Genomic DNA, 24,654 nt, shown 5'->3' on the forward strand with positions numbered 1-24,654 from the left:
TCACATTATATTTTTCCTTCTTCTTTTTTTTATCCCCCCCCCCCCCCCCTCAAAAACCCTCTCTCTTCACCTTCTTTCTTGTTCATATCTTTCCTCTCCTCCTTAGACCCTTGCTCATCAGTCTGTTTTCATATTTATTGTCCTGGGATCGAGAGCTGATTTAGCACCCTTCTCTTTTGGGAGCGCTTAATTCCAGCACCCTTCACTTCCTAGTTCACCCGTCCCCGTCCCTCACAGTTTGCCTTGATCTACCTTTTTATAATCGGCTCCCAGTCTTTGTTTTTCCTCTTCTCCTGTTTTTAAATGAATAATGCAGAAGGGAGGAAATGGGGATTAAAGAGGAGCTAAAGCCAGTGCCAACGTCTGTGGTGCACAGCTCCACACCGTCTCTCACAGGACCGTGAACACATCAGGGCTAGCGAGCTTCTTTTTTTCTTTCCTTCTCCCTCCTGCCATTTTCCTCAGTTCTGCATCTGTCCCACTCGGCTCTGCTCTGTCCCTGCTGTCCCTCTCTCCCTTTCTCGCTCAGTTTTGAACCCGTGGACTGAAGATGTGCTCTTTCATATCAAGCGTGGACGACTTGTTGTCCACTGAGTTGCAAAAAGCCAACTTGTGCATTCTTTTTGTGTTGACCAGTGTTGGATGTACACAAACAGAATCTGAAGAAAAACCCTGAGTGGCACTTAGGTGGCACTTTCATAGCCTGACTGTAACAAGCGGAGACAGTCACCCGTTAGTCAAGCAAGAATGCTCCAGCAAAGATTAAAAGAGATTCATCTTTGTGTGTAAATGAGTCTGGAGATCAAAAGAAGGATTTTTCCATCGGCCTCAAAGGAAGCTCCACTGATTTAGTTCATGAAGTTCAGTTTACTCGCCGTGAGGACGAAGCTCTCGGCCCGAAAACTGGTTGTATAATGTAATCCGTCGATCTGGAGGGATCGCTTTAAAGTCAGGAAAAAATGATGATGATGTCATCAGATGAGTCCCCCCCAACTTTATGAAAGTGCAATACATAAATCGCCAGAGTGCCCCTTTCAATTACGGCTGTTTTATGGCCGTCAGGGGGAACTGCAGCGTAAAGTTACTCTTTACTTAAAGTCTATTTCTAGTTGAGCAGAGGGCGGAGAGTTTAGCACAGTACAGTGTGCGATGGAGCATATGTCACACAGGAAAATGAAATAAAAATGCAAAAATCACAGATGAGAGATGAGAACAAAGAAGAATGTTCACAGAAAACTGCTGAATAGTCTCGTTAATACCCTTTCCTTTCCTCTTGTTCTGCCTCACTGTTTCTCCCGTCCCTGCTCGAGCATTTAATTACCTACGTGTGATTGGGCCCGCTGTGACGACGTCTCACATTAGATGGAACACAGTCAGGAAACTGTGTTTGTTTACACTGACTGGTTGGTGGTCTGGATGGGAACATTTCTTTTTTTTCCCCGCTGCTGAACAGAAAAACAACCATCAGTTTGTCAGAGAGATGAATGGTGTTCTTTCAACCCACTTGCTCCAAATTTTTATCTGCAAAGAAACTATACTTTCACACCTTTCAGCCCAGACCGGCATGGAAATGGTGAGAATGGTTGTGGATTATTTGTTCGAAAGTATAATTAATAGTGTGACCCTCGGTACGATTTTGACTTCTCAGCTGCCAGATGACACCACAAGCTCTAGAACATGAGTCTAGATACAACTCGAGACTTAAAACGTATATATTATGATTTTTAGGTACGAGTACATTGTGCGTCCACATATCTGGCCTGTATTGATTCTCCCTCCTCCAGTCTAAACATGGGTCTATCCTGTTGAATATTTGCAGCTGTCTCAGACCAAAGCTCTGAACGAGACTCACACATGCGTCTATGAATAGTTGGGGGGGGGGGGGGGATTTAAGCTGCTGCTGCTGCCCCACTGCTGCCAAAATCCTAGCCAGCAGACCGCCACCTTGAGTTTCCATTGCTGTTTGTGCCACACCAAATGTTTTGGAAGTCAAAAAGTCCTTCCTGTGATGAGAGCAGGACCTTTAGTGGATCAGAGACGATGAGAGAAACGGCGTCGCGGGGTTTATGGAGACTGAGAGATTTAGTAGCTTTAGGATTCACATGATGAAAGTTGAAATCAATCTGTGTGTCAGATTTGGACACGAGGACGAGGCGTTTCTTTCGATGGGTTGCACATTGCTTGAACTGTGTGTGTGTGTGTGTGTGTGTGTGTGTGTGTGTGTGTGTGTGTGTGTGTGTGTGTGTGTGTGTGTGTGTGTGTGTGTGTGTGTGTGTGTGTGTGTGTGTGTGTGTGTGTGTGTGTGTGTGTGTGTGTGTGTGTGTGTGTGAGAGAGAGAGTGTGAGTGAGAGAGCCGTGAGAGCGTGACCTGGCCTCATTTGATTGAGTTAGCGTTGTTAATTGTGCTGTTTCCTGGTGTGTGTTAATCTAACAAGGCAGTCTTAATTGATCTCGTTAACGTGGGATGTGGGAGGCGAAAGATCGTCGGGGAGCTCGGATGCCCCCTGGTTATTTTGACACATCGACAGTCAGAAACACAAGAGGGTTAGGGAGAGGAGTCAGGGTGCCAGTCCCAATCTAGCAGAACACAAGGCTGAAGTGCAAAGCATCACTACAAGAGGCAGGGAGGTGACACCGAAATCAAAATGTCACGACACCCAGCTAGTCAGCCATCCGGTCAGCCTCTGTTTACTAGGCCCTGTCTTCACCTATAGTCCCCGTGCATGTCCAGGACGTGTCCAGATTGTCCTAATAGGACTTGAAGCCAAATTAAAACACGGCTACAAATATTAAAGGCTGAAGACAAAGTACGCACTCATTTTTGAGGCTGCTGTTTTCTGTTTTACTCCTTTTTTTTTCAAGGGTTAACATAATTCTTGCGCGAGTGCTGATTGGAGGAAAAATCTCAAATCTATTTTTAAAATTTGAAAATATAACAACAAATTGAAACAGTTTACACAACAAGAGAACTATACTGAAATAGAGCAACATATTTCACAGGTAATACCGCTTGTTACCGTAACTAATGGACTCATTGTGTTTCAAATGTTGAGGTGATTGTGTGGTGCTGGGTTTGGGACATTTTAGGAGGCTGACTATATAATTTTATTGCTGTTTCAATGGAAATAGTAACAAATGAATGTACATGGGTGTGGTGTCATTGGTAGTCTGCATTTAGTGAACCTAACCAGATTCGGGCCTTTGCACAAGTCATGGCAACAGTTGGCTTTCAAAAAAGACTTTTCTTTAGTGTGTGTATTAAGTAAAGAATCAGAGCCAGGATCAGCCATTTAACAGTGTTTTTCTAGTTTGCCTTTCTTCCTCCAGCGGTGGGTGCTTTTAAATCCTTTTTTTTTCTTTTTTTCTTTTTACATTTGATTTGATTTGAACTGGTTTGAAACAAGCTTTTCATGTAAATTTCAGAAAACAATATTCCCAATATAGTCAATGCAATCCCAGGAGTAATAGTGTTGTGCAAACAGCTATTTCCACGAGCTTCAAAGCTCACATGAAGACCAGTGAGCCCCCGGAAAGAAAAGCTCAACCAATTTAAAAAAAAGAAAATAGAAAAGAAGCCCGACCACAGTGTTTGCAAAATACTTGCATGCTCACACGCACACATACACATGCTTTCTTACATGCACATATTTAAGAGCCCCAACACGCACACAAACATGCACGTACAGTGCCATGCATATGTGTGTATATATATATATATATATATATATATACATATGCACTGCATATTGCAGATGTCTAATTAGCATTATTAACCTTTAGTGAATGGGACTGACAACATCAGGGGAGAGACAGCTCCTCGGTGCAGTTCTCCTCTCCATTGTGCCGGGGGATTTTTAATTGGCCGGGAAGGTTTGAGGCGACAGAGACGAGAGACGGTTAGTAATACACAAATGACAGACTGACAGATCTGCAGACAGACGGCCTTCACTCTAGTGGAAAACATGCAAATGTCCCACTGTGAAGTGTGTTGTGTCCCTTTTTAGCTTTGTGTGAAATTCGAATGTGTTTTTGGTCCATTTGTGTTTGCATGCGTGTACAGTATCCATGTGAATACGACGTTGCAAAGAGACAACAGTCAGTGGCAGTATCATTAAACCCCACATCTGTATCGGTAGATAAATGATTTATCTGCCTCTGTCCGTTGCTGCTGCTCGTTAATGCCTTCACCTAGCGTTGTGTGCAAATGCATCTGCAGCACAGCAGATATTTGTGCACACATTGTCTTAGCTTAAATTTAGTATGTTGCATCCATGCAAACACCTCGCCCAACATATGCGTTTACTTGTGGATGACATATGGCTGCTGTTATGCATGCATTGTGTCATGCGTAAATTGGTGTTAATTTTCCGACTCTGCAGCCATGATATGTGCATTGGAGTGTGCGCGGGAAGTGATCCTACCGTAGAGCGTTTGTCAAAATCTGTTCTTCCCGCATGCATGAGTTGAGTGGACGCTCTGGAATCATAAGCTGACGGTGTGTGTGAATATACGTTCGGAACCATACTTTTCAAGACTTGTGTAAACTATTAAATCGGGTAACATTTCACATTGTCTGTTGCAAGTGTGGCGGAAAAAAAAGCTACGCAACCGGTCGTGGAGTATCTTATGCAATTATCTTCCTTCTAGGCTACGTGCCAGAAGATGCAATTACACAGCACCGTGGCATACACCCATACCCAACACACTCACCTCGGGGTGACCTATATTTTCTCAGAAAACAGTGGATAAATGCCGGTATAATCAGTAATTCACATGAAAGGTTCCTTGGAGGAATGCCAAGGAACTACAGAGTGGCATCATCTCCGCTTTGTTGGGATTAATATCGCAGCCCGCTGACGCTCTGCCGTGCGGCAACTTGAGAGCGGCCGAGACAAAGAGTGTCAAGTCCACAGGCATGACGTGGGATCCAGTTCTGCCGAAACCGGACACCCTCGCTCCGACCAGCACTCGGTAGTTTAGTGCTGAACAACAGAGAGCAGTTGTCCAGTTGATTGAGGTCATTCTTCTTCTTCTGTCGTGAAATGTTGTAGAATTAACGGCGTTTTTTAAAAAATTTTTTTAAAGGAAACGACTGCCGAGTGTTTTGTCTGTTCACCGTTCAGAAGTTGTATTTTCTGTGTTCTTCTTCTCAGAGGTGTGAAGGATAGAGCTCCTAACACCATGGATATGGACACGCAGCCACAAGGACAGCAAGCAGCCGTTCCAGTCTTTCAACCCCAGGTAGACTCCACACACAGACCGCTAACTGGGGGTTGTGAAGTAGGCTGACGTATTGTTGGCTGCGTACAATGTATTTCGGCATTCCTTCTTATGTTCAGCCTTAAACAGTCAACCTCTGGTTGTTTTGGGCCACTGTGAGCAACGCTGCAAATCGATGAGCGTGTCTCCTGTATGGCAGTATTGGATTCACTGGGTTGTTGCATTAATGTGAGGAAGTACCTGCATATTTTATTCACAATCGGGTCAACTTATTTACACAGTTTCTCAATTTTTAAAGAAATGCAGTTGATTATGACTGATATGAAATTGCAAACGCCATGATAAAAGCTTGTATTCCCCGTCACTATGGATTTCTATTTCATGGGTCATTGTATCATTCAGTGAAATAGTTTCCCTCTAAATTTATTGACACGGTGAAAATCTCTTGACGATTAAAAATGATACGATCCACTCATCCATTCATTGCAAGCATAGTATCCCACCTCCTTCACATTTTGAACTGTAAATATTCTGTATTACCCTTTTTTTATTTTATTTCCCTGCGTCAATCAAGCTGTGCGTTACAGTCCGAGCATCCTCCAGACCGCTGTATGTGTGTGTGTGTGTGTGTGTGAGATCGACAGCAGTGGATGAATGTTGAGTTGTTCCTATTGATCAGAGATCTGGAGGCTGGCAGAGCCCGGCCTCCCTGCATGCCTCTCTTGGTTCGATACAACTCAGGTTTGCTCTGTGCAGATCTGGTCACTGTTGGATTTTAATACCGCCCTCCAACATCAGGTCCATTGATTTCTTTCCAGAAGGATGTTTCTGCCTCCATATCTATTGAATATGCTTTAAACAAAGAGGATCATCCATATGCCCTAGAGTACCCCTTCTTTTTTTTTTTTTTTATTGGGAGAAAGAAACAACACTAAAAATAGGTCTGTACTCTCAGTTGTTGTTTTTCTTGCATATGCAAGGGCACTGCAACATTAACACTGGAATTGCCAAGGGGGTTAATTTATTCTAAGATTTGTAATTGCAAAATTAAGGATAATTGGGTTGCACACAGAAGAAAGTCAGATAAAAGCTCTAATGATTCATTTCACTTAGGCAACACCCCCCCACGCATATACACACACACAGACACGAGATCTACCGCTGATCTCGCAACAGTTGATTGTGTGTTATTGTTCAGGCTCAATGCTTTCGCTCTCTTTTTTTTTTCTTTCAGTCTATTTCCAGCAGTTTACATCAGTGTTAATTCCAGGCCCACTTTTTGTGCTTAGGTTACTGCTAACACAGTGAACTTTCTGTGTTGCGTCATGTTTTCTCACTCTCACAGAAGACGTCTGAACTGATTTCACATTTAGTGGGAGGTGGAGAGAGAGAGTCAGTGAGAGTATGCAGATGACTGTATAAGCAGCATCCAGATGGGTGTCTTTCAACAAGTCCCGTATCTGTTTCACACTTTCCCAAGGTTCAGTCTGCTCGGCAGCACAGAGGAGGGGGGGGGGGGGGGGGGGAAGAACCCCACCAGCCTCCTCCTGAAGAAATCTGAATTGTATATGTGATGAAGGATATTCTGTATCGCTTGCAATATCATTTCTCTTGGTCCCGGAGGTATGATGCATATGCATTAGGTAAACGAGATGAGCTGGTAAGATGTGCATTTTTAATGGTGCATTTGCTCTTTGAGTGAGTGGGAGGGGCGGTGAGGAGGGCCCCCCCTCAGATCACATTTTGATCGTCACTGCAGAGCCTGACAGACACGGATCCGTCTGTGAGCGCCGAGACAAGGCGGTGCGGTTGTTGGGAGCAGATTGGGAGGAGAAGAACGAAAATCACCTTTGGGGTGAATCCTGCCGGTCGGCTGAAGATGAATATTGCATGGTGCCGTGCTCAAGGGGGGGGGGGGGGGCAGGGCAGAGGACTGGTTGGTTTGGGAGTGGGCCCCCCCTGCCTGTCTCTCCTTGTATTCCTCCTTGTCTCTCTTGTAGACTACGTTCACAGCAGTCCCGCAGATTTCCTCTACTAGGCTCCTCACGATTCGATTCAGAGGGCTACGATGCGATTATAGAACGATTATCGATTCTTCTTGATGCATCAACATTTATTTTTTTTTCTCACCGGCTATCTGCGTATTTGTAATGATCCGTAATTAAGAAACAAATACATTTACTTTTATCTTTTATTAATTAAATATTGGTAACAAATAGAAGAGATGCGTCAATTGGAGGGTTACATTTTCAAACACTGCAAAGAATGAATGAAATTGGGCCTGTAGCAGCATCCTCGTAGTGCAAACACGTAATTCAGCATGTTCTGAGTCATGTGACACGCTGCTCTTATTCACTAATAAATTCATATCGACTTCTCTTCAAACAAATCCCCCGGTCATAGGCAATGAGCATTTAGCTCTCGTACAGAAATGACGCTTTCTGGAACATGTGGTTAAACTATACGTACAGTGATAAAGTGCGCGGTGACGCTTGATTCTGTGTGAAAGGATGTCCACGTGCAGCGTGTTTCTACCATCACGACCGCTTTCCTCAGGGAGTCCATAACTTTAGCTTTGGTTTGGTTGTAGAGTATCGCTGCGTCCGTAAAAACGTCGAGATGAACGTTATATCTCGCTTCCAAAGTGTGCAACAAAGCACGAAAGCTCTGATTCTGAATGACTAAGTGTGAATCTACTTCGTCATTTGCTTCGCCCTTTCCAATTTTGGAGGACGAAGAAGAGGCGGAATGCTTCTCAACGTTAGCTTGCCGGGATGCCAGTATTTTTCTACTGTTGGCTAATCTAAGTTTCCCCGTCCACACCAAAATGCAGATCGACAGCCTCATTCTGGAGTCATTTGTTTTGTAAAGCTCAGTTTGTATGTGAAATGCTGGCTCAGTGTGCCAACACGGAGAGATCCATTTGTGAATTTAGCCGGCTTAGTGTGGACGCGCCCTGAGTTTCTCTCTCTCGGTTCCTGCATCCCTCCCAGTCTCTCTCCATGGGAGACAGCACCTCTCTGCCGCCGCTGGCCTTCCTGTGGCAGCCGTTGGCGCTGCTGGGCTGTCACATCACACCCTCGCCCCTCTGCTGCTTGTCTCTCCCCCCCCTCTCACTCTCTCTCTCTCTCTCTCTCCCTCTCTTCCGCATTCGTTCTTCCACTCTCCATGTGTCTTGTCAGTTGTGTTTGGCAATGGTGTCATTATTGGGCAGCCCGTATCACACTTCCTTCGATGAGCTGTCTGTCTGCTCTCCTCTTCTTTCTCTCTTTCTCTCTCTCTCTCTCTCTTTCTCTCTCTCTCTCTCTCTCTCTTTCAATCCCCCTGCTAGTGAGTAGCCCATGGCGGTTGTGTGTCACCTTTATACCCTAGACACACTGTCCCTCAGACATTACCCATAATGCCTTGCATGGCTGCCACTTATCTCCATCCCCTGCAGCTTGTCCCCCATCACCAACCAGAGTGATGTGAGTGAAAAGAGTAAGCACACCACAGAAATGTAAGTCAAGAAAACATGAAGAAAGTCTGTATTTAATAAGAGACAGTGTTAGGTCATTTGATATTAACAAACTTTGCAGAGGCCGATATTCATAGTCCTGTAGGTAGTGATCATTTCTGGCATTTGACATGTGACCCGGTATTGTAAATGACGAAATAGTATATTGTCCAGTAGTAGAGGATTTGTGTTCCTTTTTTGGTGTTGTGCCTTGAGCATTGATATGAGATGAGTTTTGTGACGGATATATAAAAAAAAAAAAGCAATTCATTGATTTAAGGTAAATATGCCAAAGACTGAATCAAGTACGTACCCTTGGCACCATTGGCTTTACCCATTCAGATAAACAAGAACTGTTTTAGTGACAGGTCCACTGGGCAACCCTTCATCTTTGGGTTGTTTCGACCATCATAGTTCACCTAAACACCAACAATCGATTCTTACAAGCCGGTTTGTTCAGACACTGACTCCTGCGTCACTCAGGGTCATTCCTCTGTGACTTCCCCTTATGTGTGTGTGTGTGTCTGTGTTCGTCGGGCCCTTGTGTTTCAGCTGGGAGCTCCTGATTTTGTGACGCCCGTGTGCGGCAGATGAGACGGCCTGTCACTCAGCCTTGGCCTGGCTGCCCTTTGAAGGCCAGGCCAGGGGGCGAAGAGGTGCCGCAAATGGCCTGTGAAGTTTACATACACTGCCCACTGCTAAACAGATTAGCTCTAATGAAGTGTCTAATGCCGGGGCCGCCGGCTGACATAATCCTGCCTGGCAGCCCGGCCCCTTGGCTGCCAAAAAAGCCGCCCTCCCTCCAGCCCTGTCTTCCGCCCTCGCACGGCCTCTGCTGCCACCCAAGGCGACTCCACACAGGGAGGTGCCCACTGTTAATCACGCCGGACAGTGTGCGATCTGACATGCAAATGTAGGTCATTGCATATGTAAATGTGTGATTAGGGGGCTGGCATGCCAGGACACATTAGCAAGACTGTGCTCTCAGCAGGCGGTTGTCACAGCGCTTTAGAGGCTCATGCTAACATTTGTCAAGCTACCACGCAACGAATGAAAGCAATGCCCTCTTGTCCTCTCTGCCCCCATCTCTCTCCTCTCTCTCCTCTCGCTCTCTCGCTCTGAATCTATACCATTCAAACTGTCCTACCTCGCACAAATGCATCAGTCACCATTATGACATATCATTGCGCAATATGGCGAATCTTTGTGTCGGTTTTTCATTGTGCCTCTCTTCTATGTAAGTTTATTTTGTATGTAAAGTCCACACTGGAACAATATGTAACTATTGTTAAAACATTCATTGTGTCAGTTTTTTTTTTTTAGACCTGTGGGTAGCGGAGCAGCGTGTCATGCTCTCTGTCACAGTGACTCTCACACAGCTTTGGATGACGGTGGTGGTGTCATGCTGAAAAATGCACACACCTCGACGGTGTTAAGTGTTAATTGAACGGGGCATCTAATTGGCTCACGCCTCTTCCTTTGGCTGTCATCTTTAAACTTTAAAAGCCCCAGCCTTGTAGCTTTCATTGTGCTTCCCTTCACTCTCAATGTGTGTGTGTGCGTGTCTTTGTATTTGTTAACAAAGATGTGGGTTAAGTCATTGGGTTGGTTTTGTCACCATACAGACAATGAGTGTGTGATGACAGCACTCCACTTGTTGTCAACTTTAAATATATGGCCTTTCGCTCTCTTCAATACATTTAGTTTACCACTGATGATGGAACAATTAGTTGATATATTCAACTGGTAGAAAAAAACCTTGACTGGTTCCAACGTAAGCATTGTAAATTGAATATTTTGGGGTTAACGAATATTAACTGGATAAGACGAGCAATCTCAAGATGTTAACGTTTGAAATTGTGATGGCCACTTTCCCAATTTTTCTGACATTTTACAGACCAAACGTTAAGTTGATTAATTAAAAAAATAATTGTCCGATTTTTCAGTTGCTTCCCCTCGAACTTTTTCAGTACTTCGCTTCGGTTTCATTGTTCATTTTTGCTTGAATCTCGTCGTCTTCCTCTGCAGACACGAGGCCGCTGAGGGAATCCTGTATCGCCTCTGGTCCGAATGTAACTCTGTCAAACTGCTTCACTTACGTTTTGCAATTTTGAGTTACGACGAGCGTGATGACACTCTCTTCTATTGTGTTTCAGTGCTTGGGAATCTTTTGACCTTCTCCCCCTCTTTGTCTTCCTCCCCTCCGTCCCGAGTGGCTCGCCCCTGAGCTGCTCCCACGGCCGCGTTGGCACAAGTGCTGGTGACATGTGGCATTCTGATATCCGTCACCTTCTGTTTGCTCCCACCGACGCCGTGTACAAGTTTACCAAAACGCTGCAAAGGTCACGCAGCCTGTTCTGTGCTTCTTTTTTTTTTTTTTTTTTTTCTTTACACATCATATCCGAGGGGCTCGTTCTGGTTTATTTTAGAGTGTTTTTTTTAATTGTTGAAGGTGAGTGTTTCAGCCTGCACAGCCAATCGTGTGGCGAGGAGAGGCCAGGAGTCATGTTGTCTGTGGCCCAGTGCCAGACTGTCACTGATATAACTTGGCAGACGAAGCAAGGAAGAGGATTCCTGTGAACTTGAAAACAAGTTAAATGGTATGATCTGATGTCTGCATTTATGTAATAGGATATGTTATTTATCCGTGTAGGGAAATATTTTTTACACCTCTACCTAAGGGCGATCATACTGTAGTTTTAGCCGATGAAGGGTGATTCACTGGCCTGCCTAGCAGATGTAAGGTACAATAACATAATTGATTACATAGGAACATTATCAATCACCATGTTAACTGTTGTAATCAGAAGGTATCTGCAGCCCGTTCACAGTTTCAAACCGCTTGGTGCTCTTTGTGAATAACAGAGACTAAGGACGTTAGACGTTAGTTTTTAAGGACATCTTTGGGCCCCTCATCCTTTCCTCTTAAAATAATGTGGAGCTAGTTGCACTTCAGTGGTAAATACATCCGCAAAATGTCTGTATATTATTCATCGTTTCATTCGTTTTTTTCCCCTTGTAGTGTGTGTGCGCGTGTGCATATGCTGTGTGAAAAAGCACATGTGTGTGTGCACAAATGCTAACAGAGTTGTTTATTACTCTCAGAAACCGTTGCAACCAGACATGGGCCACAACTCGCTGGCGAACTTCCAGATTGAGAAGAAGATCGGACGCGGCCAGTTCAGTGAGGTGTACCGGGCGAGGTACCTGTTAGACAACACGTCAGTGGCCCTGAAGAAAGTCCAGGTAAGACACAGTAATGCACATCACTATTCTTACCTCTTCCCTTTTTTATTTTATTGTCCTCACGAGAATGGTTAAAGCGCAACAGGAGACATGTCACTAGGCCAACACAAATATTACACTTACTGGCAATTTCACACCTCACCGCATCTCAGCTGCTGTAACAAAGGTCCTGAATCCACACACACTGGTGTTCTTGATATACGCAAACACAACTTGATAATCTCAAGAAAGCCTGGTAACTCCAAAATATGTTGCATGTCGGTGCAAGAAAATAGCAACAGATTCTATTTTTCTGCCTGTTGTTCTTTTTTCCATGAAACAATTGATTGATGCCATTGACCACTCAGACAGCGGGGAACCACTGCTGCATTCACACACTTAAAAATAGACGTTAGCTATTTCTATTTTTTGAACTGCAACATGACTGTGTCGGCTTCTGTACCTTCACAATATGACCCAGTTCTCTTGGTGAATGTGCGCACACACACACACACACACACAATATGTGCTCTGCTTGTTGAGCATGTATACAAATATACACACCTCACACACACCTTACACAGGGATTGGTGCATGTTACTCAGATGTGAAACACCTGTAGTCACTCCAACGCCACCCTCTAGATAACAGCAACCATGTTTCCTGTTTAGTGTTTTTTCCCCCTGTTTTCTATCCATCTCTCCATCTTCCATTTCTTGAATATGCCATAACACCTCTCTCTCTCTCTCCCTCTCCCTCTCCCCCTCTCCCCTTTTGATCTCTTGATAGATATTCGACTTGATGGATGCCAAAGCTCGGCAAGATTGCATCAAAGAAATAGATCTCCTTAAGGTAAAGAACCAGAGAGGAGGGAGACGGCGTCATGTGCTGTGCTCTGTTCTCTTAAGGTGCCTCAGCTGAGACCTTCCACCACAGGAAAACAATTGATCTGCACCAGACGGCTTGGTTTTGTGTGTTGATGTGTGGGCACATGCACGTGTGTGCGTGTGCTTCCTTGCATGGATATGACTGCAGAGGGGTGTTTGAGAATGTGAATGAGTTTGTGTGTATGACTGTACAGTACACGTGTATTACTGTCTACACATGTCTCCAAGCTTGTGTGTGTGTGTGTGTGTGTGTGTGTGTGTGTGTTTGTGTATGTGCAGGAGTGCACCAGTGTAACATCCCTTCAGGCTCACATTGACTCTTTTTTTTAATGCTTTTTTTTGTATCTTTTTGTAATGTTTAGAGCTGGGCAACAGTGCATCAGCATGGAAATGTAACAGTCTCCCTCATGAGTCTCTTGATGTTTTACCTCCTCCTTTTCCTCATCTTGCTTTATTTATTTATTTATTTATTTATTTTAATTCCAATGAAGTGGTTTCATTTATCTACCTTTAACATGTGTCAGCCGGGTTTCTCTCAAATACTAATGAACAAACTAATGACAGCTTCAATATTTCCCCCTGTCTGCAAGATCCTAGATGTGTGTCAAAGTTGTGTGTGTGTTTGTGGTTTCATGGCGTGTGTGTGTGTGTGTGTTCCTAGTCGTGTCTCCCTCCATACATGAAGCCTTTTCTGCGCATTCTTGTGCACCACAGGCAGTTTGCGCACATACACACGCTCACGCGTACACATTAGGGAAGAAAACAAAACCAATTACTTTGTACCACTCAAACACATCACTGAAGCTCCGGGGGCTCGTTGGGCCAATCAAAGACAACAATACTCAGATGCAGGCGAGGCCCTGTAGAGAGCTGTAATCTGAGTAGCAGATCATCGACTTGACGGCACGAGACAGCAGGGTTCGCCTGAATCTGTATCTCTGACCTCCTAAGAGGGGTCACGGTAGGTTTGAATGTCACACTCTGCCAGGTGACGGCGTTTCTCATCTCCTTCTCATTACGTGGATCCTCTTCCTCCACAGCCTTTCTCTGGATCCTCCCCCCCCCCCCCCCCCCCCCCCCCCGCTTGTTCCTACCCAGCTGCTATGTCGTTCCATCCATCCCTCTTCCTTTCTCTCTCCTTTGCCCGTCTTTCCTCCTCAGAGCTTTTTGTTCCCTTCTTTTCATCCTGTAAGCTGATTGCTAGTGAACATGGAAGTTATGCCCGACCCTGTGCTGCCCAGCCAGCCCGATAATAAAGGGCTGAGTGTGAGAGAGAGACAGTCCTTCTGCCTTATCCCCCACTAGACAGGCCAACAAGAGACACAGCCAAATCAGAATAATGAGAGGCACACTGGCATGGACCGACTGGGATGACACACATACTGGCACGTGATCACATACACACACACACACATACGCATACACCCTCAGTCATGGCATTTCAACAGTCTGCCTATTTGTTTGTTTGTTTGTCTGTCTGTGTTTATGTCTGCTCGTTCATCTATATTTTCCTGTTCTGGCATGATGATTTCAACTTGAGAATGTGATTTCTCACTCTGCCCTTTTTGTCTAAATCCTCGCTGATGGGAATGTTGCTCGCAGAAATAGCTCCGTGCTTCCTGCCAATCTGCTATTTTCACCATTCTTGAAATCTCACAGCTGCAAATTCCTCTCGCTGTTGGGTTACTATCGAGCCTGGATTATATTCTGAAGGCGACTGATCGGCCCTAATCAGCAGTGAAAAGCTGTCTGTGTGTTTGCTGCTCCGTATTTTATGTGTCTGTAAAAGTGTGTTTTGTGTGTGTGTGTGTGTGTGCATGTCTGGGTTCTGCGTGTGATTAGATTGTACCAGAGGTTTACTCACAAGAAGAACTGGCCAGCTTCATTTAACCTGATACACACACTATAAATTCACTTTCATCCTCAGGTCTCTCTATGAGCAATACATTTCTTTTGCAAGTTTCGTACATATTTAGTTTTTCTTCAAATGGACAAAGAACCCAACATTGCACATCTACTCATTTTCTTGTTCAATTTATTGACAAATATCAATGTGGCATTCTTTTCTTCTGGTGACGGACATTAGAAGCCATTTTTTAAAATTCATTCTTAATTCTTTCCCAACTGAAGGACACTTAAATTATTAATATTGTTACTCTTATTCCTACCAGCTGCTTTCCTCTGAGCATCCATTTATAAATGCACTCTAACCTAATTTATTATCACGGTTAATTTTGTGCCATCAGATTGAATTAGTCAGTATCTTGTTCTTCTTTGAAACACATCACCAGCTCACGAAATATATCACATTGAGTCTTGCATGATTAAGTAATTACACACGCTGGTGGGTCTCAGCGAGCATGTGTAATTACATAATCATGCAAGGCTGTGTGTGATATTTCCCAATGAGTGATTGTTGTATTGCATCCATCATTTACATAAACATCTGCATGTGAACTTCTCTCTTTATCTCTCCGTATCCTCCGCTTGAGGTTCAAGTTGTGGAAGAGGAGTGGGTTGTGATGGGCGGATTGTGTGCGTGCGTGTGTGTGTGTGTGTGTGTGTGGGGGGGGGGGGGGGGGGGGGACTTATCATCACTCCCTGGCTGTGTTACAGTCTGGAGCCGTGCAGACCTGCCACTCTGAGCCAAAAATACATCTGGCAAGAGAGGACAAGGGAGGGACAAGGAGAGATGGAGACATGAGGAAGGGAAAGAGGGGACCGGGGAAGGTTGCAGAGACGGAGAGTGTAGTGTTGCCGAGTGTACTGTACTGTGCTCTCCTTTCCCCTTTTCTTGGCATCATCCGGAGCATGAACATTTCTTTAATCACAGCAGAGGAAGCAGAGCGGAGCCGAGTGGAGGACGTGTGTCACACTGCTCTGTCTGCTCACCACCCCCCCCCCCCCCCCCCTCGACATTGCCATGCCACACAGCTCCGTGTCTCCAGCTCTCCCTTTTCCCCTCCGCCCTTTCTCCAACTCCGCTCACCCATAGACTGTATATAAGAAGTGCTCACCTTATGACTCTCATGCTGTTTTTTTTTCTGTTTTTTTCTCTTTCCCTACCTCTTCAACCCGCACTGCCTCCATCATTCTTTTGCTTGTCTGTGTCACTGTGTCATTTGTTTCTTTCCCTTCATTGCCTCTCTCTCTCTCTCTCTCTCTCTCTCTCTCTCTCTCTCTCTCCCTCTTTTCCCTTCTTGCTCTGGATGGATAGAGACTTTTTGTTTACTACAGGGAATGCTGTTCCTGCCTTATTGACCAACCAACAGGAAGGAATCTCAGCCAGAGATGAGCCTGCGATGCTTGTTTTTCTGACTGCCAGCCATGTCAGCCTGTCAGGCGTGTGTGTGTGTGTGTGTGTGTGTGTGTGTGTGTGTGTGTGTGTGTGTGTGTGTGTGTGTGTGTGTGTGTTTGTTTCACACATAGGTTGTTGTCATCACAGACTGAGGGGTTGTTTTGACATGTCACCCAGCTTTGTCACACTGGAGGACAAAATCGTCTCATTAGGTCCACCCTTACAAAATACGGCTTCCAAATATGGATTCAACGTTTTTGTTTTAATTGGTGGTGAAAGAACAGTGGATTGCACAACTCATGACATGAACCTCTGTTTTTTTTTTTTGTTAGCTGATGGGATTGTTTGAAATAAATTGTATAACAAGTCTTCAAGAAGACGCTCCTGTCTGTAGCCTCAACAATGAATGGTTTTCACTCTTGGATTAGGAAGTGTGACCATGGAAGCCCTTAAACATGTCTTCCAACATGTCTTCTGTTCGCTCTTTCTTTCCTTCTCCATGACATGTCTTTTTTTTTTTTCTCCCACAGCAACTGAACCACCCCAACGTGATAAAGTACCATGCGTCTTTTATTGAGGACAATGAGCTGAATATAGTCCTGGAGCTAGCCGATGCAGGGGACCTCTCGCGTATGATCAAGGTAAGGAACTCTCCACAACAGCAAACCCCGGAGCTAGCACTCTTGGCCTGCTGGGTGCTCATAATATACAACAAGCTACACTCCACCACAAGAGCAATACACTTTATCACCAAAAATACAGTGTGTTGTATAAAGGGAAATTCTGGTATATCTAATATCTGACAGAATAAGCAGTTCAACACCATATCCCAGATTTGGTGTCAAAAGGAATGCTTGCATGGAAGCAACAAACTGCTGACGTGGGCTTTAATAACTGAGGGAATGGTGGCAGGAAGTCTGTGGTTTGTGGTTAACGGCTTTTCACTACCTGGACACTGAGTCAATCTGAATCATCCATTCCTTCCTGAATCAAAAAACCAACTAGTAACATGCATCCTGCAAGCCCTTTAATCCCAGCAGTCTGTGGACTGTAGGAGGGAAGTTGTTAAGAATCAGGCGATGATTAATGGTCGTAAAGTTCCAGCACGTTTTGTATGTAGGGGGTATATGAACAAATACTGAGCATAATTTATCTGGCTTTAATAAAACTAGATGTACTTTTCAATCTCGGCTAGATCTCCCTCAGATAAGACATCATTTATCTGATTCTAAATAAACATTGAGTCAAAAATGTATATTCGAATCGAGTACTTAACGAGTGACTTTGAGCCACATGAATGTGTCGAGTTGACCATGTCTTACACCTAAATCAACAAGTTTTTTTTTTTTTTTTTTTTTGTGTGTGGAGGGATGTTGTTGTAATTGGAGCAGAAGGAACAGGCTTGTTCAAAAGTGGCTCACCGTGTTATTCGTCTTTGAGTTCGACCAAACTCCCAGTTATTATAAAAACCTGCCAGTATAATAAATTAGTGGTGTGCATGTAAAAAGCCTGGTCTTCTTCTCCCATGCATAAATGATGCCGCGGCGTTGTATCGGCGCAGCTCGACAACCTGTTTGCAGTCATGCTCAGCAGCTCCACATCCGCACAGTTCAACACAGCAAATTAGGAGAGGCGAGGATTAGCCGAACAAGAGAGTGAACATGGCAGGCTCAGCACACACACTTGCACCAGTGATATATATCTGGTACACACACACACACACACACACACACACTGAATTCATACATATGGCATACTGTGTGTAAGCAAAGAATGTGCAGACACAACCACAGAAACACACACTCTTGCAGATGTTCAGAGATGCACTTTACAAAGATGTATCAAGGCAGCCTGAAGAGGTAGGATAACAAACCACTGAGCGTCACTGCTATCTAAGCTAAGCTACCCAGGATGCTGGGAGCATTCAGACTGTGTCATCTCCTTATGGCTACTGACAACATACAGTCAGACACACACACACACACACGAGTGCATGCCTCTTCTCACCATTTGTCTCCTTCACAGTTGTAAATGATTTGTGTTTCGAATGTAACAGTGGCGGTCCAGAGGTGCATGCCATGGATTACCCCCCCCCCCCCCCCCCTCCTGTAGTGTGAAGTAAACACATTTGAACAGTGTGCCATATGTAAAACAGAACCCCCCCATGCATGAATTTAACATTTTTTATTCTTTTTGATTTCTCGTCCTCCACGCTGCTCTCTTCTCCTTTCTCTCTCTCTCTCTCTCTCTCTCTCTCTCTCTCTGTCTCTCTCTCTCTCTCTGGCCATCAGAATTCAAATGAAATCAAATGGTCCTTGATTTGCATGCACTTACAGAATATTGCATGTGCAGTGTTTGCTGTTAAAGGCATGGAGAGGAGGTGGTGGTGGTGGTGGTGGTGGTGGTGGTGTTGGTGGGCGCCTATGTGCTCCCCCATTGACATCAAACAGTCCTCTGATATGGAAATGAGAGGGCAAGGGAAGAATGGCTTCTCAATAAGGCTTTGTTTGCATGTAGGCCAAGGTCTATCCCTCCCTCTCTCCATCTATCTTTCTCTATCCCCCTCTTTCTCTCATACCTTCTTTCGTTTTCTGTAATACACACACACACACACACACCAGTAGTTCAGCAGTAGTTGTATCTCCAGGATTATTGAAAATAAATACATACAGACACAAAGATATACCAAGTGAATGGACAATGGAAAAAAATAAAGGAAATTTCAACTTCAAGATACAAATAAGTGTTTGCTTGTGATGTACAAGTAGTATCCAAAATGTACTCGTATACGAAACAAACAAACATTTAATTCAATTATCGAATGTTCATTCTTTCCTTGATTAATGTTTTATGGTCTGACTTATCTTGTCACTTCTCTGTTGATGCACTTGCACTCAAGGATTTAGTGATTATATGTTGGTGGTCAACCTCTGACCTCACAAAACAGGTTTTTGGCCATAACGCAAGAACTCATATGCTAATTATGACAATTTCATACCCGGGCTTCCCTTTCTTGAAAATGGAGCAATGAGGACATAACGGCATAACATCCTGTTGGTGGCCAGGCTTAGTCTGAACCACTGCTGTTTGAGGAGGAGTTCCTATCCTCCCTTGTTGATTATATGTCACTGTTGATCATTAAGCCATTGGGCCTAAGTTGAAGCTCTGTCATCACTGTGACTTCTCTGGATTGGACCCCACTCTTGATGATCCAGAGCGACTCACTCGGCCCTCCAAAATTAAAAAAATATACCAAAATCAACTGGAAGCACTGTGCCACTGAAAGATGTACCTAACAAAAGAGCTATATGCCAGATGGGAGAGTTTTTGGAAGGTACCACAAATGTATTCTCTCTGTTCCTAAGAATGCATGTGCTTTCCATTGGCGGCCATGGAGAAAATGAGACGGAGCTCGGTTAGGACGGACCGAGAGGAGAGTGGTCTGGGTTGCATTAGCGGCAGAGTCAGAGCTGGGGACTGGGGCTGGATGCTGTACACACACACAGACACTTTGCTCCCATCTTAAAATTGTATTCCGTGCCACACAAGACCTTTTCCCACTCCTATTCAAATATTTTATTTGTGCCTTCTTTCAGGTATGCTAATGTTGCTTTGATTTTCTGATTTTCTGATTTTCTGATTTTGTGTGTGTGTGTGTGTGTGTGTGTGTGTGTGTGTGTGTGTGTGTGTGTGTGTGTGTGTGTGTGTGTGTGTGTGTGTGTGTGTGTGTGTGTGTGTGTGTGTGTGTGTGTGTGTGTGTGTGTGTGTGTGTGTGTGTGTGTGTGTGTGTGTGTGTGTGTGCGTTTACAGCACTTTAAGAAGCAGAGGAGGCTTATCCCAGAGAGAACAGTGTGGAAATACTTTGTCCAGCTCTGCAGTGCGCTCGAACACATGCACTCCCGGAGAGTCATGCACAGAGGTAGTGTTTATGCACACACACACACACACACACACACACATATTAATACAAAGAAGAAATTGGCTTATTTGTTTATTGTAAATACAAGATAATCTATGTTGTTTTAAACCACGAGAAAATCCCTCATTTTATTTATGAGGGATTTTTCTCTCACCTCCTTTTAATGTTGCGACATATTTACAAGAAAAAACAGTTGTATAAAACAGTGGTGACTTTAACCGTGGTTACCTTTTCTAGAATATTAGGTTTCAGCAAACCACAGAGAGACGGGATTCATCATGGGAATACTATCTCAAAGCATATGACCAATGTCCAACTCTCCCCATTTAACAACGTTCATATTATCTAGTTTGCTTTTTTTAAAAAAGGCTGAACTCTATTGAGCTCTGAACTCTATCGAAGATATTTTATGTTAACTGATAATCATTTCTGTTGTGATGTCAGAGTAGCGTACAGATGTAAGAGTAGAGGCCTCCTTGATACGGAGTTGCACACTGTCCTATCACACCAACAAACAGTCTGCATGTTTAATGGACCCGGACAAGGTGAGCATTGACCCTCTCTCGACGAGGAGGGATGAGAATCTTCCCGCAACTCATCTGTGACTGGTCCCATTGTCGAGTGGAAGCTTTGCCTTAAAAAATACTCTTAAACCTCAAATAAAATGAGATGTGGTCCTGAATCTTAACAAAACAGTCTTTGCTTGCAACTGCATTACCCCACAACACAGTAATGAAGGTGTTGTTGGTTGTGATGGACCAATGGATGTCTGGAAGGTGAGAAAACCATCTCAAGAAATCGTTGTACACAACTGCTTTCTTGTACATTTTTATAGTTAACAGAATAAATCATACAGTACTTCTAGTATGGTCCTCTTAAGTCTTTAAACTATAGGTGGGTAATAATAGAACGTCAAATCAGTGAATTTTCTTCAGCGTGATCGACCTTGTTGCATACGACAGAAGGCTTAAGTGTAGGTGTTAAACAACACATAGACCAGAGAACACAGTGTTTATGGGACCACATGCTTTTAGTAGGGCCAAGTCGAATCAAGTCCTGGATCCATGGCATAGGCTGCTGCACGCACACACACACACACACACGCATACGTGCAAACACACAGGTGGTGTACTTCCGTTCGGCTGACTCTGATTAGGGCAGAGGGACACTAATGAACCCTGAGCTCTGCACTTTAATGGCCACTTAACAGAGACCGCCTATTCAAAAGACGCTTACAATTATATTAGCAGTAAATTTCAAAGGCTGACGCGGGTCACATTAACATTACGTTAGAAAAAGCAACAGAAACGGTTTGCTAACGCCCACATTAACGGAAATGAATACATTAATGTACATGCGTGTCATGTTTTCTGACGCTTTCCCAAGTGTATCACAGTGGACACACACAATGTGTTTATAATCATATCTCCATACTGTCATGAATGTAACTTTAGCAATCTAAACAGTTGTTTCGATTTTTGTATGCAACCAATCGCTCTCCTCTCTCCAGATATCAAGCCAGCCAATGTATTCATCACAGCTACAGGAGTAGTGAAACTAGGGGACTTGGGACTGGGCCGATTTTTCAGCTCCAAAACAACCGCTGCTCACTCACTAGGTAAGTTATTACAGTCCATACTTACTGTGTGTGGAAATACACACACACACTCACACACACTCTTCCCTTATGAGCCTACAAACGCACACACAGACACTTAGACTCAGCGGTCCCCAGTAATCACCCAATGTTTGATGTGTTTCATTAGGCATGGTGAGCCCCGAGCCATGTGTCATGTAGTCATGCTGCCTGGCCACGTCTGTGCCCAGCCCCTTCATAGGCCACTTAGCCACTTCCTGTTGCCTTGACCTTTAACCCTAACACAGTGGAAGACTGGGCCGGGGCCTTCGACACAGCTCTGATTGTGACTGCGTACCATAAAACAAGCCAGCAAACTTTACAATCACTGTTACTGTCGGCATTGATGGGTGTGTTTGTCACTTGCAGAAAATAAATCATGGAACGTTATTTTATTTTTTTTGTTCAAAGAAGTGAGAATTGTAGCCCACACTAATTAAGACTAGTACATTTGGCTTATTTTAAGAAATACAAGTGTGCTAAACCTGAGGCTGTACAGAATTGACAAACCGAATGGTACCCCGCGTTTAAATGCATTATTTAACTCTTATGGAGTTTCATGACTGTGGGCCTTTTACTGTAAATCTTTAGGAGTCAAGCCCGCAACCTCAAGAAGAGAGTGAAACAACATTTAAGTCATTAAATGATTTCCAAAGGAATAAACACTTGTAGCACTTACTAACCAAACCTTTAGCTTGCCTCTCTTTATAGGAGACATAGGGTTTAACAGAAATACACACAGAGACTCACATTCACACATGGTGTCCGAGTGTTTAAATCACACATGTACCTATAAACAATTTGTCAACAGCCTGTTCCTACCAGCCTTCATCACGTTGCCCTATTTTGTTTTAGTCTCGCTACGCCTACACCTTTTTTTGTTGTTAAGCATCACAGTGCATATTGTAATGCTGCAGAGGCCGGCATGTTGGCTAATTGTTACAAACTGGTGTTTAAAATGAATCCACAATAACACTTAATTCCAGAAATAATCAAATCTATGGTATCAGAGAATTATGCTCTTTGTGTAGAAAGGATTTGATCAAATGTTGGAGTGGAACTTCCCAATAGCAGCATTAATAAAAAATGCCTCTAAAAAATAGCAGCAGGTTTTCATATTAATGTGTCAATCACTGACAAAAACACCTTTCTGGCCAGTAGAATTGTCGAGAAATTCTTCCTAAGATATACAGAATGTCTGTAAGAATCGTTTACTGGTCATTGGTTAAAGATAAATCACAAGAGTTCCATACATCTAACCAGTCAATCCCTTCATTTCTGTTTTGGTTAAACTCCGTTAAACACTCCCAACACAGGAGCGAGCAGTGGTTGGTTTTTGCTAAGTGCCACCCCTCGAATGCACGTCATTAACTAGCGTTAGCACGTCTTTGCTATGCAAGCTACTGAGGGTATGCTGAGGGTATACACGTGCTGCTTTTTTTAAGGATTGTAACAGTGAGTAAAGACCTAGCCGGCCTCACAGGAACAGTGTTGTTACTTAACTTCATTGTCTTCTGTCTTGATCGCCAGGTGATGTGGGGGTTCACGTTTACACCGTTATCTGTAGGCTGTAACTTATATCTTCACCTTTTTAGCTGATTGTGCTGCTGAATTAGTTCATATTTATTCAGGGAGTGCAGTTAGAGACGATATGAGCTTCATGGTAGCTCTGAAAGCTTTACGGAGTAGCCGTGGGGGGGGGGGGGGGGTGAGGCTTAGCGAAGAGTCAATTAGTATCTGATGCCTGGTCTATACAACACAATAAAAAAACATATTTAACATATTCTGATCATTTTAGCTGGCCTCCTTTCCTTTGGCTTGGTGTTTTATGTTAATAGTATAAATGTGGCACAGATCATTATAGTGGAGATGGTTACACTGTGCCATTAAACATCCCCTCAGTAGCTTCACCTGCTTCATAGACACACATATAGCCCGTCATTCACACAGTGGCACTTCCCTATGTCAAACTGTTGTTACCCCAAACGGCACGCTATTCTCAGCCCCTGTACAGCAGCGGCCCAGCTGTTTTGAGAAGGTGTGAATCACATGATCAGCTCAACGTCGGCTCCATCAACTAAGCAGCTCGCAGTGGCAGCAGAGTCGGGTAAAAGCGCCTGTGATAGCTCATTAAATGTTAAATCCACAGCACCCTCTTTAGGCTGACGGGGGATAGGCAGCCCCACAAGCACAGGGGTCGACTGGAAAACTGTCATCATTAATCTGAAGCAATCAAGACTGCTTCGATAATCTCCAGAAAAACTACACAAATCATAGTGTCGTATTGCCTACAGTGCAGAGTCGATGATCGGAAAACAGATGCATTTGATCTAGAGCAGTCACATTGGTCCTGAGATCATGAAATGAACTCTCCTCGAATAAGCATGTGAAGTATGCAGATGAGATTTTGTGATGATACATTTTATATGCACTTCATATGCTTTTAAGAATATTTAGACTTCATAAGGATGTGTTCAGCAGATGATCTAGTACTGTAGAAGCAGACGATGTCCCTATAGGTAGTCATGGCCTGTTGACACAAGGGAGTGCTTCATCCTTCCACCCTCTGTCCCTGGCTTTACCCTTGCCATTTCTTTAGTCTTTAGTCTTTTTCTTTGTCACATATCCTTCTCTCCTGCTGCTGTTTCTCAGTCTTACTTGTCCTCACTTCTCCTTCCCTCTGACCCTCCCTCTGGTGCTTTGACTTTTAGAGAGAACGAGAGACAGAAAGGTAGAATGTGCCGGGTGTGAGAGAAGAGAATGTGACACAGAAAAAAAAGAGGAGGGAGGAAAAAAAAAAAGGGAAAAAGAGTAAGAAGGAGGTGAAGAAAGAGAGAGCGGTTAATATGACAATGTGACAAAAAAATGGATGGGAAAAAGGAAAGCAAGAGTGAGAGAGAGGATAGAAAGAAAGAATGTGAGGAAGAGGTGTGTGTGTGTGTGTGTGTGTGTGTGTGTGTGTGTGTGTGTGTG

At 44.0% G+C, this 24,654-nt stretch overlaps 1 protein-coding gene across 4 annotated transcripts in view; it reads left to right on the forward strand.

The window, feature by feature from the left end:
* Nucleotides 1–24,654, forward strand: part of nek7 (NIMA-related kinase 7) — a 54,698-nt gene that overhangs the window by 13,159 nt on the left and 16,885 nt on the right. Inside the window, exons 2-8 of one of the 4 annotated variants that reach the window (XM_076088253.1) lie at nucleotides 5,154–5,241; nucleotides 10,873–11,316; nucleotides 11,822–11,962; nucleotides 12,731–12,793; nucleotides 16,657–16,767; nucleotides 19,937–20,045; nucleotides 21,556–21,663. In XM_076088253.1, coding sequence (XP_075944368.1) covers nucleotides 11,314–11,316; nucleotides 11,822–11,962; nucleotides 12,731–12,793; nucleotides 16,657–16,767; nucleotides 19,937–20,045; nucleotides 21,556–21,663 — 535 coding nt within the window. In that variant the 5' untranslated portion in view covers nucleotides 5,154–5,241; nucleotides 10,873–11,313. Of the gene's footprint in view, nucleotides 1–5,126; nucleotides 5,242–10,872; nucleotides 11,317–11,821; nucleotides 11,963–12,730; nucleotides 12,794–16,656; nucleotides 16,768–19,936; nucleotides 20,046–21,555; nucleotides 21,664–24,654 lie in introns of all 4 variants that reach the window. The other 3 variants (XM_076088252.1, XM_076088251.1, XM_076088254.1) reach the window with 3 other exon arrangements.

Source organism: Anarhichas minor, unplaced genomic scaffold (assembly GCF_050575085.1).
Source record: "Anarhichas minor isolate MPS153535 unplaced genomic scaffold, ASM5057508v1 ptg000010l, whole genome shotgun sequence".
Taxonomy (NCBI): Eukaryota; Metazoa; Chordata; class Actinopteri; order Perciformes; family Anarhichadidae; genus Anarhichas; species Anarhichas minor.